Genomic DNA, 25074 nt, shown 5'->3' on the forward strand with positions numbered 1-25074 from the left:
TATTTGTCCTATCCTCTCAGCTCTATAATACAAGGTGGTAGAGGCTAGGCTAGGAGGTCTTATACAACAGGTGGGTCTAATCCTAAATGCAGTTTGGGCATATTCCAGCCGGTATCTATTCCACAAACTCCCACCTGCTAAATCTATGATGTTAAAATGCCTATTTACTCTGTTCCATCAGCCCAGCCAGGCAATATATACACTTGATATCCACTATAAAAAGCATCTCGACATTATCTCACATTTCTTTTAGATTAAAATGTTCAACAGTGGAGATTTGTATAAACTTTATGGTCTGTCTCTCCGACATTTGCAACATTGTTTCATTATTCAAATTCAAATAATGTTTCATTATTCAAAGGAGTCGGGGCGAGAGAGGCAGGCAGCGTTTCTCAGCCAGTCGAAATCTTGAAGAATCAGCTGGCATCATTTTTATGGATATATACAAAGAAATGTCAATTGAAAAAAGGTCAAACGAAACGAAGTGCAGCTTGTTTGCAGTCTTTCCAGCTTCTGCTTGAAGTTAATGTGTTAGCTGTGTTGATGGCTAGCTCTTCTGAACAACTGTGTCCTGACGAGAGAGCACATTTTCTATGCAAGGTGAAATCGTGCCTCATTAGCTCATTGTTATGGATGTGTCCAAATAAATGTCACTAGAAAACAGCTTAAACAAATGCAGCTAACGTTACTGTTGTTATTCTGTCTGCACTGTTTGACGTGACTGCAAGTTAGCCGTACTTGGCTAGCTAGCAAGCAAGGGATAAGAACGTTTCCAGCCAGTATGGCAATGTAACATTTAGAACGAACTACTGGGTCACGACCATAGATACAGAACAAAAAGACTAAACGACAGTCACGTCTCCGGCAACCGAACAATAGAACGAAGAACCTGCTGGCTTGGGTAGCAAACCCTAGATTTGTTTCGGGACTATATCTTGTGGAAGGATGAAATATGAATAAATTAATTAAACTATGTCAATCATTATTTGAATATATTGGTAACCCGTTGTATAAAAGTGATAATGCACTCGAAGCCGGTGTTATTGGCTAACAACACCCGTGCCAACATATCCTCCAAACACCGGCTTCTCGGGCATATCATTTATGTAGCCTACGCTCTAGCTCTCCCTAGCTGCATTGCTGTGTGTAAAGTGAGTCCAGTCTGTAAGGCCAGAATTCTAACTTATCTTTTTCTTGTCAAATCACACAAACAAATGCCAAATAACTCAACTTTTTTGAAATTTTAAACTCAAACGTGTTTATTCCTGCCAAATCACAACGATAGATGGAAGTAGAGTTGTTGAATGAAGAATGTTTGCAGTAACATTAACATCATGAAATAAAATACATATTTTCCAAAATGTTTTATTAGATTGGAGAACACATTGGGAGGGATCTTAGACCATTCCCCAATACAGAATCAGATCCTTGACATTTTGAGCTTATCAAAGAACCACCACCATATTTTACAGTAGGGGATGGATAAACATTTACAGAATGGTTACCTGGAGGAGGGTTTTGTATATACACTACCGGTCAAAAGTTTGGGGTCACTTAGAATGTCCTTTACAATGTCATTAATGTAATTTACAACATTAACAATGTCTACACTGTATTTCTGATCAATTTGATGTTATTTTAATGGACAAAAATGTTTGTTCTTTAATAAACAAGGAAATTTCAAAGTGACCCCAAACTTTTGAACATATATATATATTTTTTCTAGTCCAGGGGAGTCATGTAATTGATGAAATGTCAATATTTTCAGCGTTTTAGAATGAGTTGCTTAATAGTCTATAGATTGACGTGTGCCCGATGCTGCCCCTCAACTCTGATTCTCTGCTGGGCGCGGAATATCAGGTGTGCTTACAGGCTATTTAGTGTGGTTCAATCAAATGATCCACAGCCTATAGAATACAAAGTGCATGCTCGGAGAAGCATAGAGCAAAGTTATATTTCTAAGATGGCTGCTGGGATGGTGTAAATAAAACGGGGTTGCAATACACACGGCAGTGGATATTCCAACCCCGGCCTGCTCTGCTCATCCAAAACGTTATTGTGTGCTGCCTAACCAATGGCTGTGCAGGACTAAGCTAGCAGTTCAGGAGGAGAGTCAATGGCTTATTCAGATTTTTATTTATTCATTAGGCCTAGTCCAGAAAATGCACTCTTGCGCACAGACTAGCCTATAGCCTACATTCTGTTCAGTTTGAGGAGAGCGCAAAGATAAGGAGGTCTGGAGGTCAACTTTGATAGCTTGTTACTACTATAATAGATTTGATTAAAAACAATTTTTTTCTTGCCAATGATGTATTAATCAGTTATTGACCTCACAATAAGCCAGATTTCAGTCATTTACATTGTGGTGCTGAAACTTGAAGCAGCAGCCGCAGCACAATCAATCGGAAATGGACAGCTCATGGTGCTGAAAGTAGGCAAATTAGAGTAGGAATAATTCATTTCAAGAGGGCTTCGTGTTGGAGCCTATTTCTTCCTATCTATTTTTGAAGAAAAATAAAAACTGATGTGATTATATAAAGGGATCTATAACAGTGCTATGGTCCGCGATGCTCTCTAGAAACAAGCTGTATGGGGACAGTTTCATTGCAAACAAGACACACTGATTTGGCATTGGAGAAATATGATATCCAACAAATGTAAACGCCTGGAGTTTTCTAAATGGCATTGGTACTTGGACTGGAACTGGCGCTATTGTCAGATGACATGAACATAGAGCTCTTTGGCCACACACACACACACATACACACGTGGTGGGTCTGGCGTCTGCATATGCAGAAAATAACCCCATACCTACTGTAAAATGTGGTGGTGGAACTTTGATGTTATGGGGCTATTTGGTTTCCACTGGTCCTGGGGCCCTTGTTAAGGTCAACGGCATGATGGACTTTACCCAGTACCAGGACATTTTAGCCAAAAACCTGGTTGCCTCTGCCAGGAGGCTGAAATTTAGCTGCAAGTGGATGTTCCAGCAAAACAATAACCCCAAGCACACATCACAATCTACAAAGAAATGGTTAATTGACCACAAAAATCAAACATTTTGCAATAGCCAGCTCTGTCTCCGAACTTGAACCCGATTGAACCTGTGGTTTGAATTGAAGAGGGCAGTCCATGAGCGCAGACGAAGAATATCAATAATCTGGGAAAATTCTGTATGGAGGAATAGTCTAACATCCCTCCCAATGTGTTCTCCAATCTCATAAAACACTATAGAAAAAGGCTGTGCCGTTATCCTCACAAAGGTGCCGGAGTATTGAAAAGAGGGGTGACAATAATTTTGACCCCATCTATTGAGAAAAACAAAATCTCTTTCTTTGAGCAGTTGTATTAGTATAAAATCATATCATTTAAAAAAAATTGGGAGCATACATTATAGCTCAGTAATTGTATCATTTTTTAAATACAGTCTTTTTTGCTCATTATCAAGTGTGCCAATACTTTCGGTCATGACTGTATGTGTGTGTAGTCACTCACTCATCTCCGTCACGCCGGCTGGTGCGTGTGTGTATGCAATAATGTAATCTTTCAAGTTGATCTTCACATCTCTGTTCTGCTCCGACCAATCAGTGCTCTTCATTTGCTGTTTTTGATTGAGTCAGGCTTGTTGTCTGAGGGAAACAAATCCATATTGAGGATATTGAGGCAGACCAATCAGTGCACTCACACATGATCAACATTTTACTGTTTATCTAACTGTTAACCTAGAACGTCTCACCTTGTCGACCATTTCCTGCATTTTGTGGATGAGGGCGAACATGTGACCAGCGTCCTCCTTCAGCTTCTTCTCATAGGATGAGCTTCGAAGTTCCACCTTCTCCAGCCTGCTGCTAAGACCCTCCTCCTGGCCCTGAGTGACAGCCGCAGCATCCACTGAGGAAGAATAATAGAGGGACAGTGAAGAAAGAGGAGCAGAGAGGGGGAAGAGGAATAAAAAAATGGTTAGCCAATAGAAGTCTATGAAATTAACAAGATATATAATAAGAGCCTCACAAAATGTGTAAGTGTGTGAGAGAAAAAAAAGAGACAAGTGTGTGTAGTACCCAGTGCATCCTGTAGGGTGGCGATGCGTAGCTCCAGGGCTTTCCGTGTTCTGTCTGCTGCTTCCATGGCCTGTAGCAGGCTGGGGATGTTTACCACACTGCCCTTGTAGGAGACCACCTCAGCCCCCACAGCTGCAGCTGGCCCCCTGGATCCCCCAGACTTCCGGCCACAAGCCTTCTCCTTCTTTGGAGCTCCACGAAACAACCCACGGTTACCTGAATACAAAGAGACTTAATGTGAGTGTGTCGGTACTCACCCCTGCCCTCTCACTCATTGGGGACACACAGATAACAATCAGAAAAATACTGAACGTGTGTGTGTGTGTGTCTAACCTTCCATGCTGATATCAGGTTCTGTGTGTTCCGTCTCCTCCCAGCGAGAGGCTAGCATCCTGTATGGACATTGCCCGTCCACACACACCTTATTCAACAACACCTGGACTTGGGTGGGTGTGAGCCACAGCCCTAGTGATAGTAAGATGTTGTGAAGGTCTGCTTGTCTGAGGCTGCCAGTGAGCCGTTTGTCAAAGAACACACAGGCCAACAACACCCTACGAGACAGCACCTAGAGAGAGGGAGAATGTTAGGAATTTTGTTAATAATAATTAAACCAATTTCTAGATTTAGATAAAACTATAACTAATTGAACTCTGCACGCCTAGTGAAAAGAGATTTGTGCTGTGGGTTATAAAGTAAGCAGAAAGGGTCGTTAAACTATGGTTGAACTGACCCAACTTAGCCCTGAGATGTTTAGATAAGGTAGTGAGTAACTTTTTAGGTCTTCCATTATCTTGAGTTGTCTGCTAAAGTGGTAATAAATTATAGTGAGSCTTCAGGAGAATAGATTATWTTGTGTGTCATGTGTGTGCGCTGGGAAGTTGGAATGAACTTTTGAACCTGTTTTATATTGGTCAGGACGAGGAGATTTATTCTGTAACCTATGACGTAATATCTTGTATATAAACTGTTGTTTATGGTCAAATGGTAGCGTGCTCCGAGAATAAATACTATTATCTAATTTTAATAAGACTGTATACGGTCTATTTTATGTTAATAAGTATCTTACAAATTCTTATAAATAGACAGATTGACTTTAATTAATGAGTACATTAGAGGAATTATTTAATTCCCTCAACAGAGAAAGAGAGAGCAAGAGGGAGAGCGAGAGAGGTAGTTAGTAAGGGGAGAGAGGAGAAACCATGAAGCATAGCCACGGGAAGATGTTAGGGGGAGATACCCCTTTTTAATAAAACATTGCATGCATCTATAATCGCATCTGCGGAGTGGCATACAGTTGAGCAGAGGCATTTTTGGAATTTCCACACATGGAGATATTTTTAGCTAGGGTCCATATTTTTGGGGGCCTTTTATAAACACATTTCTGGCAATTCTACGTCATTTACATGACAGAAGACACTGACAAACTGAAATCAATAAAAAAAACTACCTGGTCTTGAATGCAAACAATAGCCCTGGCCAATGAAGAGACACAGATTGTACAATATTAGGAGGATATACAGTGCCTTTGGAAAGTTTTCAGACCCCTTGACTTTTTCCACATTTTGTTAAGTTACAGCCTTATTCTAAAATGGATTCAATAAAACAATGTCCTCGGTAATCTACACATAATACCCCATAATAACAAAGCGAAAACAGTTTATCAATTTGAGAAAACGTATAAAAAATAAAACAGAACTACCTTATTTACATAAGTATTCAGAACCTTTGCTATGAGACTCGAAATTGAGCTCAGGTGCATCCTGTTTCCATTGATCATCCTTGAGATGTTTCTACAACTTGATTGGACTCCACCTGTGGTAAATTAAATTGATTGGACATGATTTAGAATGGCACACACCTGTCTATATAAAAGGTCCCACAGTTGACAGTGCATGTCAGAGCAAAAACCAAGCCATGAGGTCGAAGGAATTGTCCATAGAGCTTCGAGACAGGATTGTGTCGAGGCACAGATCTGGGGAAGGGTACCAAAACATTTCTGCAGCATTGAAGGTCCCCAAGAACACAGTGACCTCCATCATTATTAAATGGAAGAAGTTTGAAACCACCAACTCTTCCTAGAGCTGGCCGCCTGGCCAAACTGACAAAGCTCTAGAGTTCCTCTGTTGAGATGGGAGTCTTCCAGAAGGACAACCATCTCTGCAGCAGTCCATCAATCAGGCCTTTATGGTCGAGTGGCCAGATGGAAGCCACTCCTCAGTAAAAGGCACATGACAGTCTGCTTGGAGTTTGCCAAAAGGCACCCAAAGACTCTCAAACCATGAGAAACAAGATTCTCTGGTCTGATGAAACCAAGATTGAACTCTTTAGCCTGAATGCCAAGTGTCACGTCTGGAGGAAACCTGGCACCATCCCTACGGTGAAGCATGGTGTGGGAATGTTTTTCAGCGGTAGGGACTAGGAGACTAGTCAGGATCAAGGGAAAGATAAACGGAGCAAAGTACAGAGAGATCCTTGATGAAAACCTGCTCCAGAGCGCTCCGGACCTAAGACTGGGGCGAAGGTTCACCTTCAACAGGACAACGACCCTAAGCACATAGCCAAGACAACGCAGGAGTGGCATTGGCACAAGTCTCTGAATGTCCTTGAGTGGCCAGCAAGAGCCCGGACTTGAACCCCATCGAACAGCTCTGGAGAGACCTGAAAATTGCTGTGCAGCGATGCTCCCCATCCAACCTGACAGGAATTGATAGAATCTGCAGAGAAGAACAGGAGAAACTCCCCAAATACAGGTGTGCCAAGCATGTAGTGTCATACCCAAGAAGACTCAAGGCTGTAATTGCTGCCAAAGCTGCTTCAAAGTACTGAGTAAAGAGTCTGAATACTTATGTAAATGTGATGTGTGCTAATTTATTACAAAAAAAATTCCCCAAAACCTGTTTTTGCTTTGTCATTATGGGGTAATGTGTGTAGATTGAGGGGGGGGGATCTTATACATTTTTGAATAAGGCTGTAATGTAACAACATTTGGGGAAAATCACGGGGTCTGAATACTTTCTGAAGGCACTTTATATATATTTATTATAGGCTAAAGGGCTATTAAATAACCTTTCCAGTGGCACTGAAGATGAAGACTATGCTACTCACCGGGGATAAGCTACTTTGAAAAACAGTGCTGTTTGCTCATAATTGGGAGTTGAGAAATATTGTTTTAGGTTCTACAAACAGATTAGGCATTTTCATTCCAAACTGTACGTTTGTCCCGTGATTGTCTTTTTAAATATGCGAAAGGCAAACTGACCGCCGCAACCAAGTTTACTAATACAATCCATAGATGTCAGTACAGGCAGCCATTACTAATGTACCCATGAGGTTAACAGTCAAATTGCCAGGGTTAGAGGTTCCAAACCCTTCTATGGTTGATATGTCTATGGCCACAAAGGAACAAGCGGTTCTATATTTGGCTCACGTGCTGCCCACATTGCAGCCTTACCGACTCTACACAGAATGTACAAAACATTTAAAACACCTGCTCTTCCATGATAGACTGACAAGATGAATCCAGGTGAAAGCTATGATCCCTTATTGATGCCTTGTTAAATCCACTTCAATCAGTGTAGATGAAGGGGAGACAAGGCTTAAAAATACTTCTTTAACCTGAGACAATTGAGACATGGATTGTGTATGTGTGCCATTCAGAGGTTCAATGGGCAAGACGTGCCTTTGAACAGGGTATGGTAGGTGCCAGGTGCACCTGTGTGTATCAAGAATGGTCCACCACCCAAAGGACACCCAGCCAACTTGCCACAACTGGGAAGCATTGGAGTCAACAAGAATTTTCTGGGGGGGGGGTGCAACTCAATATTAGGAAGGTGTTCCTAATGTTTGGTATACTCAGTGTATGTGCTTGTGATCAAACTTAATCCACAGCTATTTTTTATAAGCTATTGATCCTCTGTGGCTAAATGATACTCTCTGGTGTAGTATTTTGAATGATTTTATTTATGTCTGTTCAGACAGGAGTAACATTTTTGCCAAAATTATTTAGAGGGTGCTGCAGCACCCCTACTTCCCGCGGCGATTCTATGTAGTATAGTAACTTCTAGGGGGCCCTAGTATTCACAGTGTATGTGGGCCTTACATTGTGCTTTAAGAGGCAGTCTGAATTCTCACTAGTAATTCCCTCCTCTCCCAACATCTCTGGGGAAAAAAATAAGGAAAAAAGAAAGCAATTTTAGTACACACACAGCTTCTGGCATTTAACTTCCCCCGACCCAGTCTTTTCAGATCTTCATACCTCTTTCTCCCTCTCCCTCTCTTTCTTTCTCATCTATCTCTTCTCCATCTTCATCAGTCTCCTCCGCTGCTCTCCCTCCGCTCTCTCCTCTTTCCTGAAATCTTTTACTCCTCTCATCCCGTATTCTCTGCTTTTTGTCGTTCTTTATCTGTTCATCCTCCTGAAAAAGAGATTGGAGAATGTAAGCAGGACTAAATCAGGTGTAGTGAAGAAAACAGGTAACATGTTTATTTGTGTGTGTGTGTGTGTACCGTGGGTGTGTGTGTAGGCGTTAGAGAGCAGAGACAGCGGTAGAGCAGTAGACCAAAGTCCCTCTGAAGCATCTCACAAAACAACTCTGCCAGCAAGCCCACCTAGAGAGAGAGGTCCGTATAATAATTTATGTTGTATCATGACAACTAATCTACTCCAAAGCAGAGTAGTACAGTATATCTCAGTGTAACTCAGTGTGGTCTATGGGAGTACTTTACCTCAAAGGCCTCCTTGGTTGTGGAGGTGTGGGGCTCCAGGAGAGAGGAGAGGGGGACGGGGCAGAGGGATAGCCCAGGACGGGGCCTTGCAACCAGGCATGGAGCGGCAGGGAGAGGGGCCCCTTCCTCCTGATAGACAAAGAGACACAAACACGCACAAGGCAGCTTTAGAATGGCTGTGAGTTGTGACTTGCCTGATGACTCATATTGAATGTAATTCCACTGCTCTATCGATCGCCACATTCAGTCTGAGACTGCCATCCTAGAAGTCGTTTGCAGTGACGTCAAAGTGAGGGCCGCTGTACAAAACAAGTCATCAGAGACTGGATCGTCTCTAACCAATCAGAGTATCAAAGCCAATTACTATTTCCGAAACGCTGCTTTACCCACGTGTGTTCAAGCTCTGTCCCAACCCATCAGTTTTTGGGACCAATCAGAACGGTTTGAATCTGTTCGCATTCGAGAAGTCGTCGGGAAGGAGATCAAATCCAGACTATTCGTAGATTTGATCTGGGCGTGGCGTTTAGCCGGAGTGATGTGGATGGGTAGTCAGGCAAAGATGTGACTAATACAGGAAATGTATCGAACTCTCACCTCACACACACACCATGGCCACACACTCACCTCCTGAGTCCTGAGTGTGCTCCAGTCGTCTTCTGTAGGTACGATCCTCCAGACATCAGGTAACAAAAACACCACTGTCTCCAGCTTCCCCTCACAAACATAGCTCAGCTCAGCCATCTTATACCTGAGAGAGAGGGAGTTGTTCATCCCATTGTAAATGGAGTGCCACAACAGTGTTGAAAAGGGGAAAACAAAACAAGCATTTGATTGGCTGGTTTACTACCTGGCTGTGTGAGAGTCAAAAGAGTGTGAGCATAAAGATGTGCTTGTGTGATCATGAACATGCAAGTGTGTATACTGACCACTGGGAGCAGCCACTGAGGTCCAGTCCACTCTGTTCCCTCACACAGCGCAGGGCTGTCCTCAGCAGTGCCCGAGGGTCCTTAAGCGGACTGGGACCGCCGCCATCTGTCTCAAGACACCACGGACCCCCCAGGGCCCGAAACTCACCCCCTACCTCCCCCAACAGGAACTGACAGAGGGGAGAGAGATCATGTACAGTTGAAGTCGTAAGTTTACATACACCTTAGCCAAAGACATTTAAACTCAGTTTTTCACAATTCCTGACATTGAATCCAAGTAAAAATTCCCTGTTTTAGGTCATTTAGGATCACCACATTATTTTAAGAATGTCAAATGTCAGAATAATAGTTGAGAGAATGATATATTTCAGCTTTTATTTCTTTCATCACATTCCCAGTGGGTCAGAAGTTTACATACACTCAATTAGTATTTGGTAGAATTGCCTTTAAATTGTTTAACTGGTCAAGAACGTGTCAGGTAGCCTTCCACAAGCTTCCCACAATAAGTTGGTGTGAATTTTTGGCCCATCCTCCTGAACAGAGCTGGTGTAACAGTCAGGTTTGTAGGCCTCCTTGCTTACACACTTTTTCAGTTCTGCCCACACATTTTCTATGGATTGAGGTCAGGGCTTTGTGATGGCCACTCCAATACCTTGACTTTATTGTCCTTAAGCCATTTTTGCCACAACTTGGAAGTATGCTTAGGGTCATTGTCCATTTGGAAGACGCATTTGCGACCAAGCTTAACTTCCTGACTGATGTCTTGAGATGTTGCTTCAATATATCCACATAATTTCATTCCTCATGATGTCATTCTATTTGTGAAGTGCACAAGTCCCTCCTGAGCAAAGCACCCCACAACATGATGCTGCCACCCCGTGCTTCACGGTTGGGATGGTGTTCTTCAGCTTGCAAGCCTCCCCCTTTTTCCTCCAAACATAACGATGGTCATTATGGCCAAACAGTTCTATTTTTGTTTCATCAGACCAGAGGACATTTCTCCAAAAAGTACAATCTTTGTCCCCATGTGCAGTTACAAACTGTAGTCTGGCTTTTTTTAATGGTGGCTTCTTCCTTGCTGAGCGGCGTTTCAGGTTATGTCGATATAGGACTCATTTTACTATGGATATAGATACTTTTGTACCTGTTTCCTCCAGCATCTTCACAAGGTCCTTTGCTGTTGTTCTGGGATTGATTTGCACTTTTCGCACCAAAGTACGTTCATCTCTTAGGAGACAGAACACGGCTCCTTCCTGAGCGGTATGACGGCTGCGGTGGTCCCATGGTGTTATTACTTGCGTACTATTGTTTGTACAGATGAATTGGTACCTCAGGCGTTTGGAAATTGCTCCTGAGGATGAACCAGACTTGTGGAGGAATACAATTTTTTCCCCTGAGGTCTTAGCTGATTTCTTTTGATTTTGCCATGATGTCAAGCAAAGAGGCACTGAGTTGAAGGTAGGCCTTGAAATACATCCACAGGTACACCTCCAATTGACTCAAATTATGTCAATTGCCTATCAGCAGCTTCTAAAGCCATTCATTTTCTGGAATTTTCCAAGCTGTTTAAAGGCACAGTCAACTTAGTGTATGTACACTTCTGACCCACTGGAATTGTGATACAGTGAATTAATCTGTCTGTAAACAATTGTTGGAAAAATAACTTGTGTCATGCACAAAGTAGATGTCCTAACTGACTTGCCAAAACTCTAGTTTGTTAACAAGAAATGTGTGGAGTGGTTGAAAAACGAGTTTTAATGACTCCAACCTAAGTGTATGTAAACTTCCGACTTCAACTGCACTTAGTATGTAATTATGATTTGACCAAAGTTGGTGTATAGTGGGCTGTACCCAGTCACAAAGTAACCGTCCTCACCTTGATGAGAGAGGCAGGGTGCACAGCACCTTCCTGCTGTTCTTTCCGGTCCTGCAGCCCACAGCACTGTCTGTACAGCGCCTCTGAACTGGCCATGGACAACAGCAGCACCTGTGTGACACACACACCATTTAGGGGTTCCCGAGTGGCGCAGCGGTCTTAAGCATTGCATCTCAGTGCTAGAGGCGAACCAGTGCTAGTGGTTCGAAACCAGGCTGTATCACAACCGGCTGTGATGGAGACCCATAGGGCGGCGCACAATTGGCCCAGCGTCACCTGGGTTACGGTTTGGCCGCTGTAGGCCGTCATTGTAAATAAGAATTTGTTCTTAACTGACTTGCCTAGTTAAATAAAGGTTACATTAAAAAATATATATACACTACCCGTCAAATGTTATAGAACACCTACTCATTCAAGGGTTTCTTTATTTTTACTATTTTCTACATTGTAGAATAATAGTGAAGACATCAAAACTATGAATTAACACATATGGAATCATGTAGTAACCAAAAATATTGTTAAACAATTCAACATATATTTTATATTTGAGATCCTTCAAATAGCCACCCTTTGCCTTGATGACAGCTTTGCACTCTTGGCATTCTCTCAACCAGCTTCACTTGGAATGCTTTTCCAACAGTCTTGAAGGAGTTCCCATATATGCTGAGCACTTGTTGGCTGCTTTTCCTTCATTGACTCTGCGGTCCAACTCAAATCCCAAACCATCTCAATTTGGTTGAGGTCATCTAATGCAGCACTCCATCACTCTCGTTCTTGGTAAAATAGCCCTTACACAGCCTGGAGGTGTTGGGTCATTGTCCTGTTGAAAAACAAATGATAATGGGACTAAGCCCAAAACCAGGTGGGATGGCATATCACTGCAGAATACTGTGGTAGCCATGCTGGTTAAGTGTGCCTTGAATTATAAATAAATCAGACAGTGTCACCAGCAAAGTACCCCCACACAAAACACCTCCTCCTTCCTCCTCCATGCTTTATGGTGGGAAATACACATGTGGAGAACATCCTTTCACCAATACCGCGTCTCACAAAGACACGGCGGTTGGAACCAAAAATCTTCAATGTGGACTCCAGATCAAAGGACAAATTCCCACCGGTCTAATGTCCATTGCTCGTGTTTCTTGGCCGAAGCAAGTCTCTTCTTCTTATTGGTGTCCTTTAGTAGTGGTTTCTTTGCAGCATTTTGACCATGAAGGCCTGATTCACACAGTCTCCTCTAAACAGTTGATGTTGAGATGTGTCTGTTACTTGAACTCTGTGAAGCATTTATTTGGGCTGCAATTTCTGAGGCTGTTAACTTTAATGAACTTATTCTCTGCAGCAGATGTAACTCTGGGTCTTCCTTTCCTGTGGCGGTCCCCATTAGAGCCAGTTTCATCATAACGCTTGATGGTTTTTGCAACTGCACCTTAAGAAACTTTCAAAGTTCTTTACATTTTCAGTATTGACTTACCTTCATGTCTTAAAGTAATGATGGAATGTCATTTCTCTTTGCTTATTTGAGCTGTTCTTGCCATCTTGAAAGACTTGGTCTTTTACCAAATAGGGCTATCTTCTGTATACCCCCCCTTTTGGGTTACTACATGATTCCATATGTGTTATTTCATAGTTTTGATGTCTTCACTATTATTCTACAATGTAGAAAATAGTAAAAATAAAGAAAAACCCTTGAATGAGTAGGTGTTCTATAACATTTGACGGGTAGTGTATATAATAAAATCCAGTGGGCAAACAAGACACACAGGTGGTGAATGGGAAGGTGAGAGTCAGTGTTTGTTTGGTGTGCTTTACCTTTACAGTGCACTCTGCACCCTCTCTCTCAGTGTGTGTGTGTTGGTCAGCCTCGACGGGGCCTATGTGGTAAAGGCAGGGCTGTGGGAGGGGGAAGGGGAGGGGCTGGGAGGGAGGAAAGCTGTCAATCCAACTGATTGACAGGTGGCAGACGGATGGGGGGAGAGGGAGATGGGGGTAGCGACGCTGTAGCTCTAGACTGTCACAGGACACACTGGGGGGAGACGGCAGGGAGACAAAGGGGTGGAGATTAATCGATTACAAAAGTTAGATTCTTTGATTGACTGATTGCATAAATGAATAAATGACAAGTGGACTCACCAATCCCTGGGGAAGCAAGAGAAGAGGGCGGGACTCTGAACTGGGGTAGGGGAGGTCTTTTTGGGGTGAGCTCCCTTATCCTCCTCCTCCTTCCACCTCCTCCTCTTCTGGTCACAACCCCTCACTCCACTGTCCTCCCTGACACACACAAAATAATATTGCAGACAATAGATTTTCCCTGGGGTGAACAAAGAGACAGAACACACACAGACACACTCACCGGCGGTCTCCTCGTCTCCCTGCCTCAGCAGGTCTCTTCCTGATGCCTCTGCCCCAGCCCTCAAACTGACCCCCCCATGATGGAGTCTGCAGCAACCCCGCTGAAAGTGAGAGAAGAAATAAAAAAATAAAAAAACTCTATGCCCTATAGAGTTCACGTCTTCTGTGGCTGTATATGGCCTTTCTGTGACCCTAGGATCTAGGTGGATCAAAAAGGACCTAGGTGGATCAAAATGGACCTAGGTGGATCAAAATAGACATAGGTGGATCAAAATGGACATAGGTGGATCAAAATGGACATAGGTGGATCAAAATGGACCAAGGTGGCAAAAGTAATGCACTATATGGAGAGAAGGGTGTGATTTGGGACAGGTTCACTCACGCTTGGCCACAGTGTGAAGGATGCTGGGGATGAGAGGAGGGATCTTGGGAGATTTGAGGAGAGGCTGTGGCTTGCTACCCAGAATGCCCGGTTTCTGTGCGTGTGCAGGCATCATGGAGGGCAGGAGAGGACGAGGAAACTTTGCCGTCTGAGAAGAGATGGAAGAAGAGGATAGAGTATACCTTTTCCTTATCCCTATTCAACCCTCTTGTCTGATACACTATTGGTTAACATAACAACAAATCAACCACTCAGATAAAATTCTACAAAATCACTGTCTGGTCCTTCTACAGTAATCTACATTACCTACAGATACTCTACCTGTGTGTCTTTGGTCAGGCTCTGTACTCTACCTGTGTGTGTTCTGTGAGGGTCTGTACTCTCTGGGCGCTCCAGCTGTGTGATTGAGACAGATCCAGGACAGCCTTTACCAGCACCCTCTCCCCCAGTGCCGGAACTCTCCCCTTCACCACACTGAGAGTTAACACAGTACACACAGTGTTTACCACCAGTTGAATGACCTCATAGAATTGAATAATTTAGTAAATGAAGACTGATATTTTAGCTATATTGCTTACACCTATCAAAGCTTCTCAAATCGACATATGTGCATAATAGGGGGTTAGGGGTCCATTTGAGATTGGGGCATAACTACTGGAACTTAGTATTAGTCCTTTGTACCTCTTCTGAAAACGCACTTCCTGGTCCACCATCCCATAATGCTCCTGGAGCTGGGTCACGACCCCAGTGAAGACGCGTTGCTTCATCTGAGAGCGAACACAAACACATCATTATAGACGCATTACACACACACACACACACACACACACACACACACACACACACACACACACACACACACACACACAGTTTGTCTTACTTGGCTATCCATGTATCTGCTCAGTATCACTCCTTAGCTGGATCGGTCTGGACCTACTTCTTTCTGGAACAGACCTGACACACGACCATAGAAATATAATTATTCTAGTTATGTTTCACTATATTGGATCACTCCAATATATTGGTATCACTGTGGTGGAGGGATACATCCGAGGTGATGATTTACAGATTTACTTCCGTGTACACCTGTGTCACGGCTGGGGTCCGCCCCTATATATAGACACGTTCTCTTTCATTTTCTCGGCAGACGTCCATATGGTTTGAGGTACAAACTTTCTCTAGTTCGCTTGGTAAGTCACTGGTAAGTGTAATATCTTGCGTGGAAGTATACTCACTGGCTGTTTGCAGCCTGGAGCAGTTGGCCACATGGCCAGCCCCTCGAGTGCTCCACCTGCTGCGCGTGGTTGATCTGTATCTTCCGCCCGTGGTTTGTCATACTTGTGTTTCGTTAGCGTTACACTACGACTCCGTGTGCATCCATTAGTATGGTGGCTCGTTGCCACAAACTGTAATTTACCTTACACAACTTGCCCACTAGCTTGTTCAATGTGTGTGTTGTGAATTGGTTCTCTGCTAATTATCCTGCAAGGTTTTTTCTTGTTCTTTCCCCTGCAGAAGGTAAGAGTATTGTGGTGGGCTTCCACTACGTTGAGACATTAACTTTGAAGTTCCTTAACGAAGTTACTCCATGATATAGTGCTGTTTTTACTGCTTGGATAATAAAAGGTAATATTGCAGTAAAAATTTAAACTAACATACAAATCAAATCCATTACCTGGTTGCTGTTTTTTTGTCTGCCTGTTTTTCAAATATATGGGTCTTCCCCGGTTTTTGCGGAGGTACTGGGTAATTTATCCCTCTCCGGGTTCCTATTCCTCTAAGCGGGTCACTATATAAGCCCTCCCAGGGCGTCGGACTCCTGCTCTGTTGGCTTGGCTGAGCTTATGGCTTCCCTTTGACAGATGTGATGGTGGCTTCCCCCCTGGGGATCTGCATACCTCGTATATGCACTGCCTGCGTTTGAGCCACACGGAGAGGGCGGTGGAACGCCCTACTGGATCCCTGTTTTGTGTGGTGTTCTCAGAACACCTGCTCCTGACGTGATTGGAGGCCATGCGCGAGTGGGTCGGCCAACCTCGGGCTAAGGCTGGGAACAAGCTCCCTCCCTCAGGAGTGGTGCGCAGCGAGCTGTTAATCCCTCTACTGGGCCCAGTACCCCTCCCAGGAAGCGTGGCCGAAGCCACCTCAGGCCTCTCGACTGGGCCCTTCTGCTGCCAGTCCTGGACGGGGGCATGAGTCAGACCGCTGAGACCACCTTGAACGGAAGGTGCATGCCCTGCATCAGGAGGTTGATAGGTTCGATGGCGACGACAGCTGTTCCCTGTTGGCCAGTGATAGGCTGTTCCTGGGGGACGATGCTAGCGCTGTTCACCACCGTGAGCAGGGCTACCAGGCCATCAGAAGCTGGCAACGGGGCTTCATCGCCCCCCAGAAGCTCGAGAGGCTATGAGGAGCCTACTCACTCGGGTAGCCACTGCACTGGACATCAAACTGGTGGACAGTGAGGACTCTCCATCTGTCCCCATCTCTGCTGAGTTCCGCGAGGCCTTGCATGAGAGCTGGGCCTCTGCCTGGGGGCGCTTCCGACTCACAGCAAAGACTAGACCATGGAGATATGTTGCGGACGTGGAGTCACTCGGCCTCCGGAAGTACCCGACTATGGACAACATGATAGCTGCCATGGTCCTCCTGGACCAAGAGATTATAGGGTGGAAACCGCGACTGAAGCCGGAACCCCCACCCAGAGTCTTTGATGCAGACTTGAAAGCCACATATGGGTCCCTCTGCTCTCTTGGCCACCTTACCAATACGGCCATGCTGCTGCAGGCCTACCTGCAGACTCTGTTGCCCTAACTGCAGGAGGGCACAGAGGAGCTCCTCCGGGAAGCGATGGAGATGTCTCGCCTGCTCTCCCTGCTCCAGAGGGATGTGGCCCGCGCCAACGGATGGGCCATGGTGCAGGTGGTTACCTCCCGGCACCATCTCTGGCTGGCCCAATCCCGTTTGCCAGTCAACCGGTTCATGCTACCTCCTCAGGCCCCGGGTCCAAGGCAGACATACCCTCGCCACCCACCTGCACCCGAACGACAGTGGGGTCCCTCTCCTGCCCCATCGCCTCTTGCTAAGGGACGACAGCGGGGAGGGGCACAGCGTGCGATGAAGCAACAGCCTGTTTTTCCCATACAGGTTATCCCCGTTTTTTTTTTTTCAGAGGTACTGGGTAATTTATGCCTCACCGGGTTCCTATTCCTCCAAGTAGGTCACGAAATAAGCTCTTCCAGGGCGTCGGACCCCTGCTTCATGGCCTTGTTGGTTTGGCTGAGTTTATGGCTTCTCTTTGTGACAGGTGTGATGGTGTCAACCGCCACCGCCATAGGGACGTGACTGGGAGACCCAGGCACTCGGGGCACCAGAGGAGAGGCAGTCCCCGGCAGAACCCATAACACACCCTTCCCCGGCCACTTCTCCCGGTCTCAAAGGGCAAAGTGGGGTACCCACAATGCGAGGGGTACCGACTCCAATTTCGGTGGCAGAACCCCTGAAGAAAACCCTGCGGCTGGAGATCTCCTCACTCCTGGACAAGGGTGCCATCCGCAGGAACGAGACATCAGAAAGGCTAGGTGGGTTCTACTGGTCCCAAAAAGATAGAGGGTTTCGACCGATTCTGGACCTCTGCAACCTCAATGGGTACTTGAAGGTACTGAGGTTCCACGTGCTGTCCTCAGCCCACGTGTTGCAGGCCGTGTCCAGGGACCTGAGGGATGCGTACTTCCATGTTCCTGTTCACCCACCTCATTTGCAGTACCTCCGATTTGCTTTCGAAGGTACGGCTTACGAATTCAGGGTTCTTCCCGTCAGCATCTCCTTGGCACCCTGCACTTTCACAAAGTGCATGGATGCGGTCCTGGCACCTCTCACGTCCCAAGGATTGTTGATCCTCAATTACCTGGACGATTGGCTGATTTGTACCCTGACCAGGACCCAGGTCCTGTCACAGAGAGATGCTCCTGACCCACATCGTCGGGCTGGGCATTACTGTAAATGACAAGAAGAGTCATCTGATGCCCACTCAAAAGTGTGGCTGAACTGGACTCAGTCCTCATGAGAGCACGCCTGCTCACCAGAAGGGTTCAGGCGATCTAATCTTGCCTAGACTAATTTCGGCAGGGGTGGGTGGGTTGGTATCCGCCCTGACCTGCTAACGCCTGTTGGGCTTGCTGACAGCGGCCACGTTGCTGATTCCCCTGGGCCTGCTCCATCTCCGGCCTCTTCAGCGGTGGTTCAACTCCCACCAGCTGCACCCGAAGCGCCACCGCCAGCTGCGGGTGACCTCACAGTGCCTCAGGGGATTGTTGAGGTGGAGCTGTCACTACTTTCACTCAGGTGGGGTGGAGATGCTGAGGATGTGCCGCCAGAAGCTGGTCAGGACAGACGCCTCCCAGATCGTCTGGAGGGGGGGCAGGTCGGCCAGCGGCTGTTGGCTACCCTCTTGGAGCGGCAGGCACATCAATACACTAGAGTTCTGAGCTGTACTGCTGGTTCTGCGTTTTTTCCTTCCACATCTGAAGGGAAGACATGTTCTGGTGAGAATGGACAACACCACAGGATGGCCTGAAGTCCCACCGCCTCCATCTTATGGCATGAGAGCTCCTTCTCTGGGCTCAGGGAAGTCTAGTGTCTCTCTCACGTGCCTGCCATCCTGAATGTGGCAGCGAATTAGCTCTCGAGGGAGGGCCCGCCACCTAGGTACTGGAGCCTACATCCCCAGGTCGTGCAGCACCTGTGGGTCAAGTTCGGTAGCGCGCAGGTGGACCTGTTTGCCTCCCTGAGCAATGCACACTGCCCCCTGTGGTACTCCATGTCGGAGTACCACAGGGCTTGGATGTCTGGCTCACGATTGGCCAGGGCTGGAGCTTTTCGCATTCCCCCTTTTTCCCCTGATCCAGGCTGTGCCTGACAGGACCAGGATGGCGGAGCATCGTCTGCTGCTGGTGGCCCCATACTGGCCCAGACAACCCTGGTTCAGCCTTCTCCTGTCCCTGTTGTCTGGGACACCTTGGCAACTGCGGCATACCAGTTGCGCTGGCGGTTGTTCTGCTCTTGGTGCACTGGTATTGAGGTTGTGCCCGAGTCATGCGGGGTGCAGTATGTCCTCCAATACCTACAGTCTCGCTTGGATGAGGGCATAGCAGCCTCTACACAGAGGGTATTTGGCCACTATATCTGCTTGCCATGTGGGGTGGATGGACAGGTTGGTGGGGCGCTATCCCTTGTTCTCCAGGTTTATGAAGGGGGTTTGTCGCCTGCGTCCCACTAGGACCCGCTCAATGGCGAGCTAGGATCTGGATGTGATCTTGGCAGCTTGGCAAAGCCGCCTTTCGAACCGTTGGAGTCTGCCTCCCTGAAACACCTCTCTATGAAGGTGGTTTTCTTAGTAGCAATTACTTCCATGAAGAGGGTGGGTGAGCTCCATGCTTTTTCGGTAAGTTCTGAGTGCTACTGGATGGAACCCGGTGGGAGGATTATATCCCTCCGTCCCAACCCTTCATTCCTCCCGAAGGTTCTGCTTATGACCTCCCGGCAGTGGCAGGGGAGTCTGGGCCTCCCTCCGGCATGCTGTGCCCTATGCGGACACTGGCTGCCTATGTGGAGCAGACACGGTCAGTGAGATCAACAGACCAGCTCTTTGTCATACCGCCTGGCTGGGAGGCCAGTGCTGGGATCTGTGGTGGCACATTAAACACGAGGTGTGGCTGCGTCCTGGGCTCTACTGAGATGAGTGCCCCTCACTGATATCTGTGCTGTGGCCAGCTGGGCTTCCTCTTGCGCCTTTACTAGGTACTATCAGGTAAATGTGGCACCTCCCTCTGCGGTTGGTTCAGCGGTCCTGGGCGTCGCCTCCCCTTCCGGGGACTGTGCCGGGACCCCTCTTCCACAATGACGACCCCTGCGTCTCGGTCCCACGCTGGGCCAGGTCCCTCTAGCACCGATTAATCTGGTACGGGTATACCAATATATTGGAGTGATCCAATATAGTGAAACATAAAAGGTTACATATGTAACCACGGTTATGTGAGCTATACGGATCACTCCAATCCTCTACGGTGCTAGAGGCGCCTCAAAAATGATGTAGAGAACGTGTGTCGCGGCCATGGGGTCTATATATAGGGGCGGACCCCAGCCGTGACACAGGTGTACACGGGAGTCAATCAGTAAATCCTCACCTCGGATGTATCCCTCCGAGGTGGAGTGATACCAATATATTGGAGTGATCCATACAGCTCACATAACCGTGGTTACATACGTAATCTTTGTTCTTTTTGCACATGACAACCACTCAATTAGCCCACTTCTGATTCTCCCCGTCTCTGTGAAGTTCACTTTCCCTATAACCACTGGGTCACTAGTTCAAATTTCACTTGAGCTGTTCCCCCTCAATCACTACATTGAGATAACAAATCTACAGCATGCATGTAGTATCTGCCTACCTATCCATGCTCACGAATATTTCATGTTGCTGAGATTAAGCAAAAGCCCATAAATGGCCAGACTTATTGCTTGGTTGGCAGGAAAGCTGCAAGAGGGTCTTTAGCCCAGGAATGGTAGAGGGTCGTCAGACCTTTTATGGTGTGAAGTACATACTAAAGCAAAAAAAAAAGACTCCTCTTATAATCAACTGGACCCAATGTTCAGATCAATAGAAATATTAAAAATAATAATTATATTGAACCCCGATGGTTGACGCCATGGTGAATAACCTAGCTAGTTAGCTAGCTAGCTAAAACTCATGGCAAATACTTTACGCTGTAAGATCTGTGCATCGTTGATTGGAGCATAAGAACCTGGGCTAACTAGCTAGCTAACTGACTAGATGAATGAACACATTCATCTAACGTTGATGATCCTGGCTACTACAAAAAAATGTTAGCTAGCTACAGTACTGGTAGCTAGAATTGAGATTATTTTTAACTACCACCACCAAACGGTCACTTTGGACACAGCGATCTAGCTTTTGTAATTATGAATTCGATTTCGAAAAAATAGCAAATTAGGTAGCTAGCTAGCAACAGTACTCACTCTGACACAAACTCTCCTTGCAATCCTTCTCTGGCAAAACGTTAGTGCTTTTTATGTTTTGAAGTGGAGCAGTCGCTACATGGGGTGTAATAATTACGCAGATTATGTTGCAAAAAGTTTCATAAACGGAAGAAAACGTAACGAAACGGGGAGGCACCTACGGCTAATGATTAGAACACTGATGTGCGGAGCCAGAGAGGAAGAGGCGAAGCAAGGGACAACCGGGACACAAATCTATATTCTCCAGCAGGTGGCGTTGTTTCGTTTCTTTCGCTCACCAAGTGATGCATTTTTGTATGGAGGTCAATGAGAGAGTGCCGAAATTGGTCAACAAAAAATGTAATGGCTTATTTGCTACGTGTGGCTTATTTAATTGAATATAAGTTTCGTAATGCTTAGGTTGTTACGAGTGTACTGATATAAGTAGGACACGTGAAATCCCGGCAATTTTGAGAAAAATACTTAAATCATTGGAAAAATACTTTATATCTGCCCTCTCATTGGCTAGAATGGTCCCACCTGATCTTGCCTCCTCCCGACTGCCTTCCATCTTTGAATACATTTATTTTCAACATGCGAGCGGCCAGTTGACTATCTGGCCAATAAAATTGATAATCTGTGGTTGACTACATTAAAATGGTGGAAGCCCTCAATGGCGCTGCCCATGCTAAAACGGCATTTTGGGCCATAGAGGCCTCTATCATCAAATATTTGTTATAACTAACCCATTGTTCCACCTGTGCTATTATTGGGTTTGTTTGACAGTGCAGGCCATTGCCTACTGACGGATCTACAAATAACCTTGCATCATAAATAACTACACATTATTATGTGTAGGTCAGTCAGTAATAATTTACCCATGATACATTACGGTTTTGATCCTCTCGAACACGGCCCTCTCCTCTATGAACATTTTCTTCGCGTCACTGTGTTCACGTGATGAATGACGTATACTTCAAGCGAAGTACACATGTGTGGGAGCACCAGGCACCAATTTTGACTTTGTGGGTGTGATAACTAGTGGAACTAGTCAAGCACCAGAGACAAGAGATGGCTACCGACAGGCTGCAGTTCCATGAAATGGGTTTAGATTATCTTCTCTCCGGTGAAAATATGAGGATAAATGAAGTGTTAAATCGCATGTGATATCAAACGGTTACAGAACCATACATCAGTAAACACTGAAAGCAGCTAGGATCTCTAACCTAGCTAGCCAACTTGTGAACGTGTTTACTTTGCCTGTCAATCGGCCCGAATTTCAAATAATTTACATATTCAAGAGTAAATGGAATTAACCAAGTTATGCATAGTATGTAGCTAGCTAGATGTTATTTAACCCTCTTGTTGTGTTCCGGTCGAATTGGATCTATTTACAAGTTTTCTCTCTGAAAATGTTGTTCATTTAATCAGATTGTTATAAAGTTTCATGACTTTGTCCACACAGGGCATCTGAACACACAAAATACATTTAGACGATTTTCATTAAATTTGAGGTGTTTTATTTAACTTTTGTACACCTGTGGTGTTCCCGGTCAAAAATGACTGGTCATTAGAAATTAATGGGTGAGACTACAATTAGTGTATAAAATTGAGTGCAGGCACATGCCCATTCATTCATCAGATGGACACTTCCTCTCCCAGACCCCACATGCGTGTACACACCTCACTCCCCTTCTTTTCTTCCATGGCAACCCCCACGGGAATCTTTCCCCCACAGGAACCGCACACCTGTTGGCATTTTCACAAACAATTGCAACATTGTTTCAATAATATATAGACATTTTCTCACAGCTCTGGTATATAAAGCTTTTTTGAGGCCTTGCTCACAATTAATTCTGTGGCAGCACAATTACCAAACGATATACTGTATGTGAGGCTATTGATCATATCTTTGATCATGACACTGGAGAGGAGAGTCCTTGTTAAACTTGGACACAAAGTAGTCTGTGATAAATAGCACAATATGTTTTATCTGAATATTTGTTATAGTAAAAATAATCCATACATTATGCTTTTTTTACTCAAAAACGAGTTGTATGAGCTCAGGTCAATGAGGCCTACAGGACATAAATAGCAAATAGAAGTTCAAAACTTGTAATGTTCACAAGAACTTAAACAACTTCTTTGTGATAGGGGGCAGCATTTTCACTTTTGGATGAATAGCGTGCCCAGAGTGAACTGCCTCCTACTCTGTCCCAGATGCTAATATATGCATATTATTATTACTATTGGATAGAAAACACTCTGAAGTTTCTAAAACTGTTTGAATGATGTCTGTGAGTATAACAGAACTCATATGGCAGGCAAAAACCTGAGAAAAAATCCAAACAGGAAGTGAGAATTCTGAGGCTGGTCGATGTTCAACTCATTGCCTATTCAAATCCCTGTAAGATATGGATCTGTTTGCACTTCCTACGCCTTCCACCACTAGATGTCAACAGTCTGTAGAACGTTGAATGAAGCCTCTACTGTGATGTGGGACCGGATGGGAGGTATTTCAGTCAGTGGTCTGGCAGAGTTCCAGTTCTTGGTCACGCGCATTCCAAATGATATCGCCTTGCGTTCCATTATTTCTGTAGACACAAAGGAATGCTCCGATTGGAACGTTATTGGATATATATGATAACAACATCCTAAAGATTGATTCTCTACTTCGTTTGACCAGTTTATTCAACCTGTAATATAACTTTTTGAAGTTTTCGTCCGAGTTCGCCTGCATCTGCGCGAGCGTTTGGACATGTGTACTAAACGTGCTAGCTACTTGGAGATAAGTAATGGACATTATCGAACAAAACAACGATTTATTGTGTAACTAGGATTCCTGGGAGTGCATTCTGATGAAGATCATCAAAGGTAAGGGAATATTTATGATGTAATTTCGTATTTCTGTTGACTCCAACATGGCGGAGAAATGTTGTTATATCTGAGCGCCGTCTCAGATTATTGCATGGTGTGCTTTTTCCGTAAAGTTTTTTTGAAATCTGACACAGCAGTTGCATTAAGAACAAGTGTATCTTTAATTCTATGTAAAACATGTATCTTTCATCAAAGTTTATGATGAGTATTTCTGTTATTTGACGTGGTTCTCTGCAATTTCTATGGATATTTTGGAGGCATTTCTGAACATGGCGCCAATGTAAACCGACATTTGTGGATATAAATATGCACATTATCGAACAAAACATACATGTATTGTGTAACATGATGTCCTATGAGTGTCATCTGATGAAGATCATCAAAGGTTAGTGATTCATTTTATCTCTATTTCTGCTTTTTGTGACTCCTATCTTTGGCTGGGAAAATGGCTGTGTTTTTCTGTGGCTATGTACTGACCTAACATAATCGTTTGGTGTGCTTTCGACGAAAAGCCTATTTGAAATCAGACATGTTGGCTGGATTCATAACATGTGTAGCTTTAATTTGGTATCTTTAATGTGTGATTTAATGAAAGTTTGATTTTTATAGTATTCTATTTGAATTTGGCGCGCTGCATTATAATATTATTATACTTGTATGTTTGAGGAATTTTAATTATGAGATTTCTGTTGTTTTGAATTTGGCGCCCTGCAATTTCACTGGCTGTTGGTTAGGTGGGACGCTAGCGTCCCACATATCCCAGAGAAGTTTTAAGTTGATAAAAAGATCTAACACAACATTAGGTAATAATATATGTATTATTATGGATTTAAAATTCCGCTATAATGGGGAGGTCAT

The 25074-nt window shown here is 44.9% G+C and overlaps 1 protein-coding gene across 5 annotated transcripts; it reads right to left on the bottom strand.

Moving 5' to 3' along the window:
* Positions 1-1241: 1241 nt before the first annotated feature.
* On the bottom strand, positions 1242-22294 carry ccar2 (cell cycle and apoptosis regulator 2). 5 transcript variants are annotated; one of them, XM_023984320.2, is made up of 19 exons: positions 22218-22294; positions 15203-15276; positions 15004-15089; positions 14676-14796; positions 14323-14470; positions 13942-14041; positions 13722-13859; positions 13401-13614; positions 11589-11699; positions 9713-9882; positions 9411-9534; positions 8787-8915; positions 8568-8669; positions 8317-8476; positions 8161-8219; positions 4395-4626; positions 4062-4277; positions 3737-3891; positions 1242-3629 (listed from the first exon to the last, which is right to left on the bottom strand). In XM_023984320.2, exons 2-19 carry the CDS (start codon positions 15212-15214, stop codon positions 3585-3587), a joined length of 2322 nt encoding a protein of 773 aa, XP_023840088.1. In that variant the 5' UTR covers positions 15215-15276; positions 22218-22294; the 3' UTR covers positions 1242-3584. The 5 variants fall into 5 exon arrangements, with proteins under 5 accessions (XP_023840088.1, XP_023840087.1, XP_023840089.1 ...); XM_023984319.2 differs by lacking the exon at positions 22218-22294 and adding an exon at positions 21361-21581; XM_023984321.2 differs by lacking the exon at positions 22218-22294 and adding an exon at positions 21522-21540.
* Positions 22295-25074: the final 2780 nt, after the last annotated feature.

Source organism: Salvelinus sp. IW2-2015, linkage group LG4q.1:29 (genome assembly GCF_002910315.2).
Source record: "Salvelinus sp. IW2-2015 linkage group LG4q.1:29, ASM291031v2, whole genome shotgun sequence".
Classification (NCBI taxonomy): domain Eukaryota; kingdom Metazoa; phylum Chordata; class Actinopteri; order Salmoniformes; family Salmonidae; genus Salvelinus; species Salvelinus sp. IW2-2015.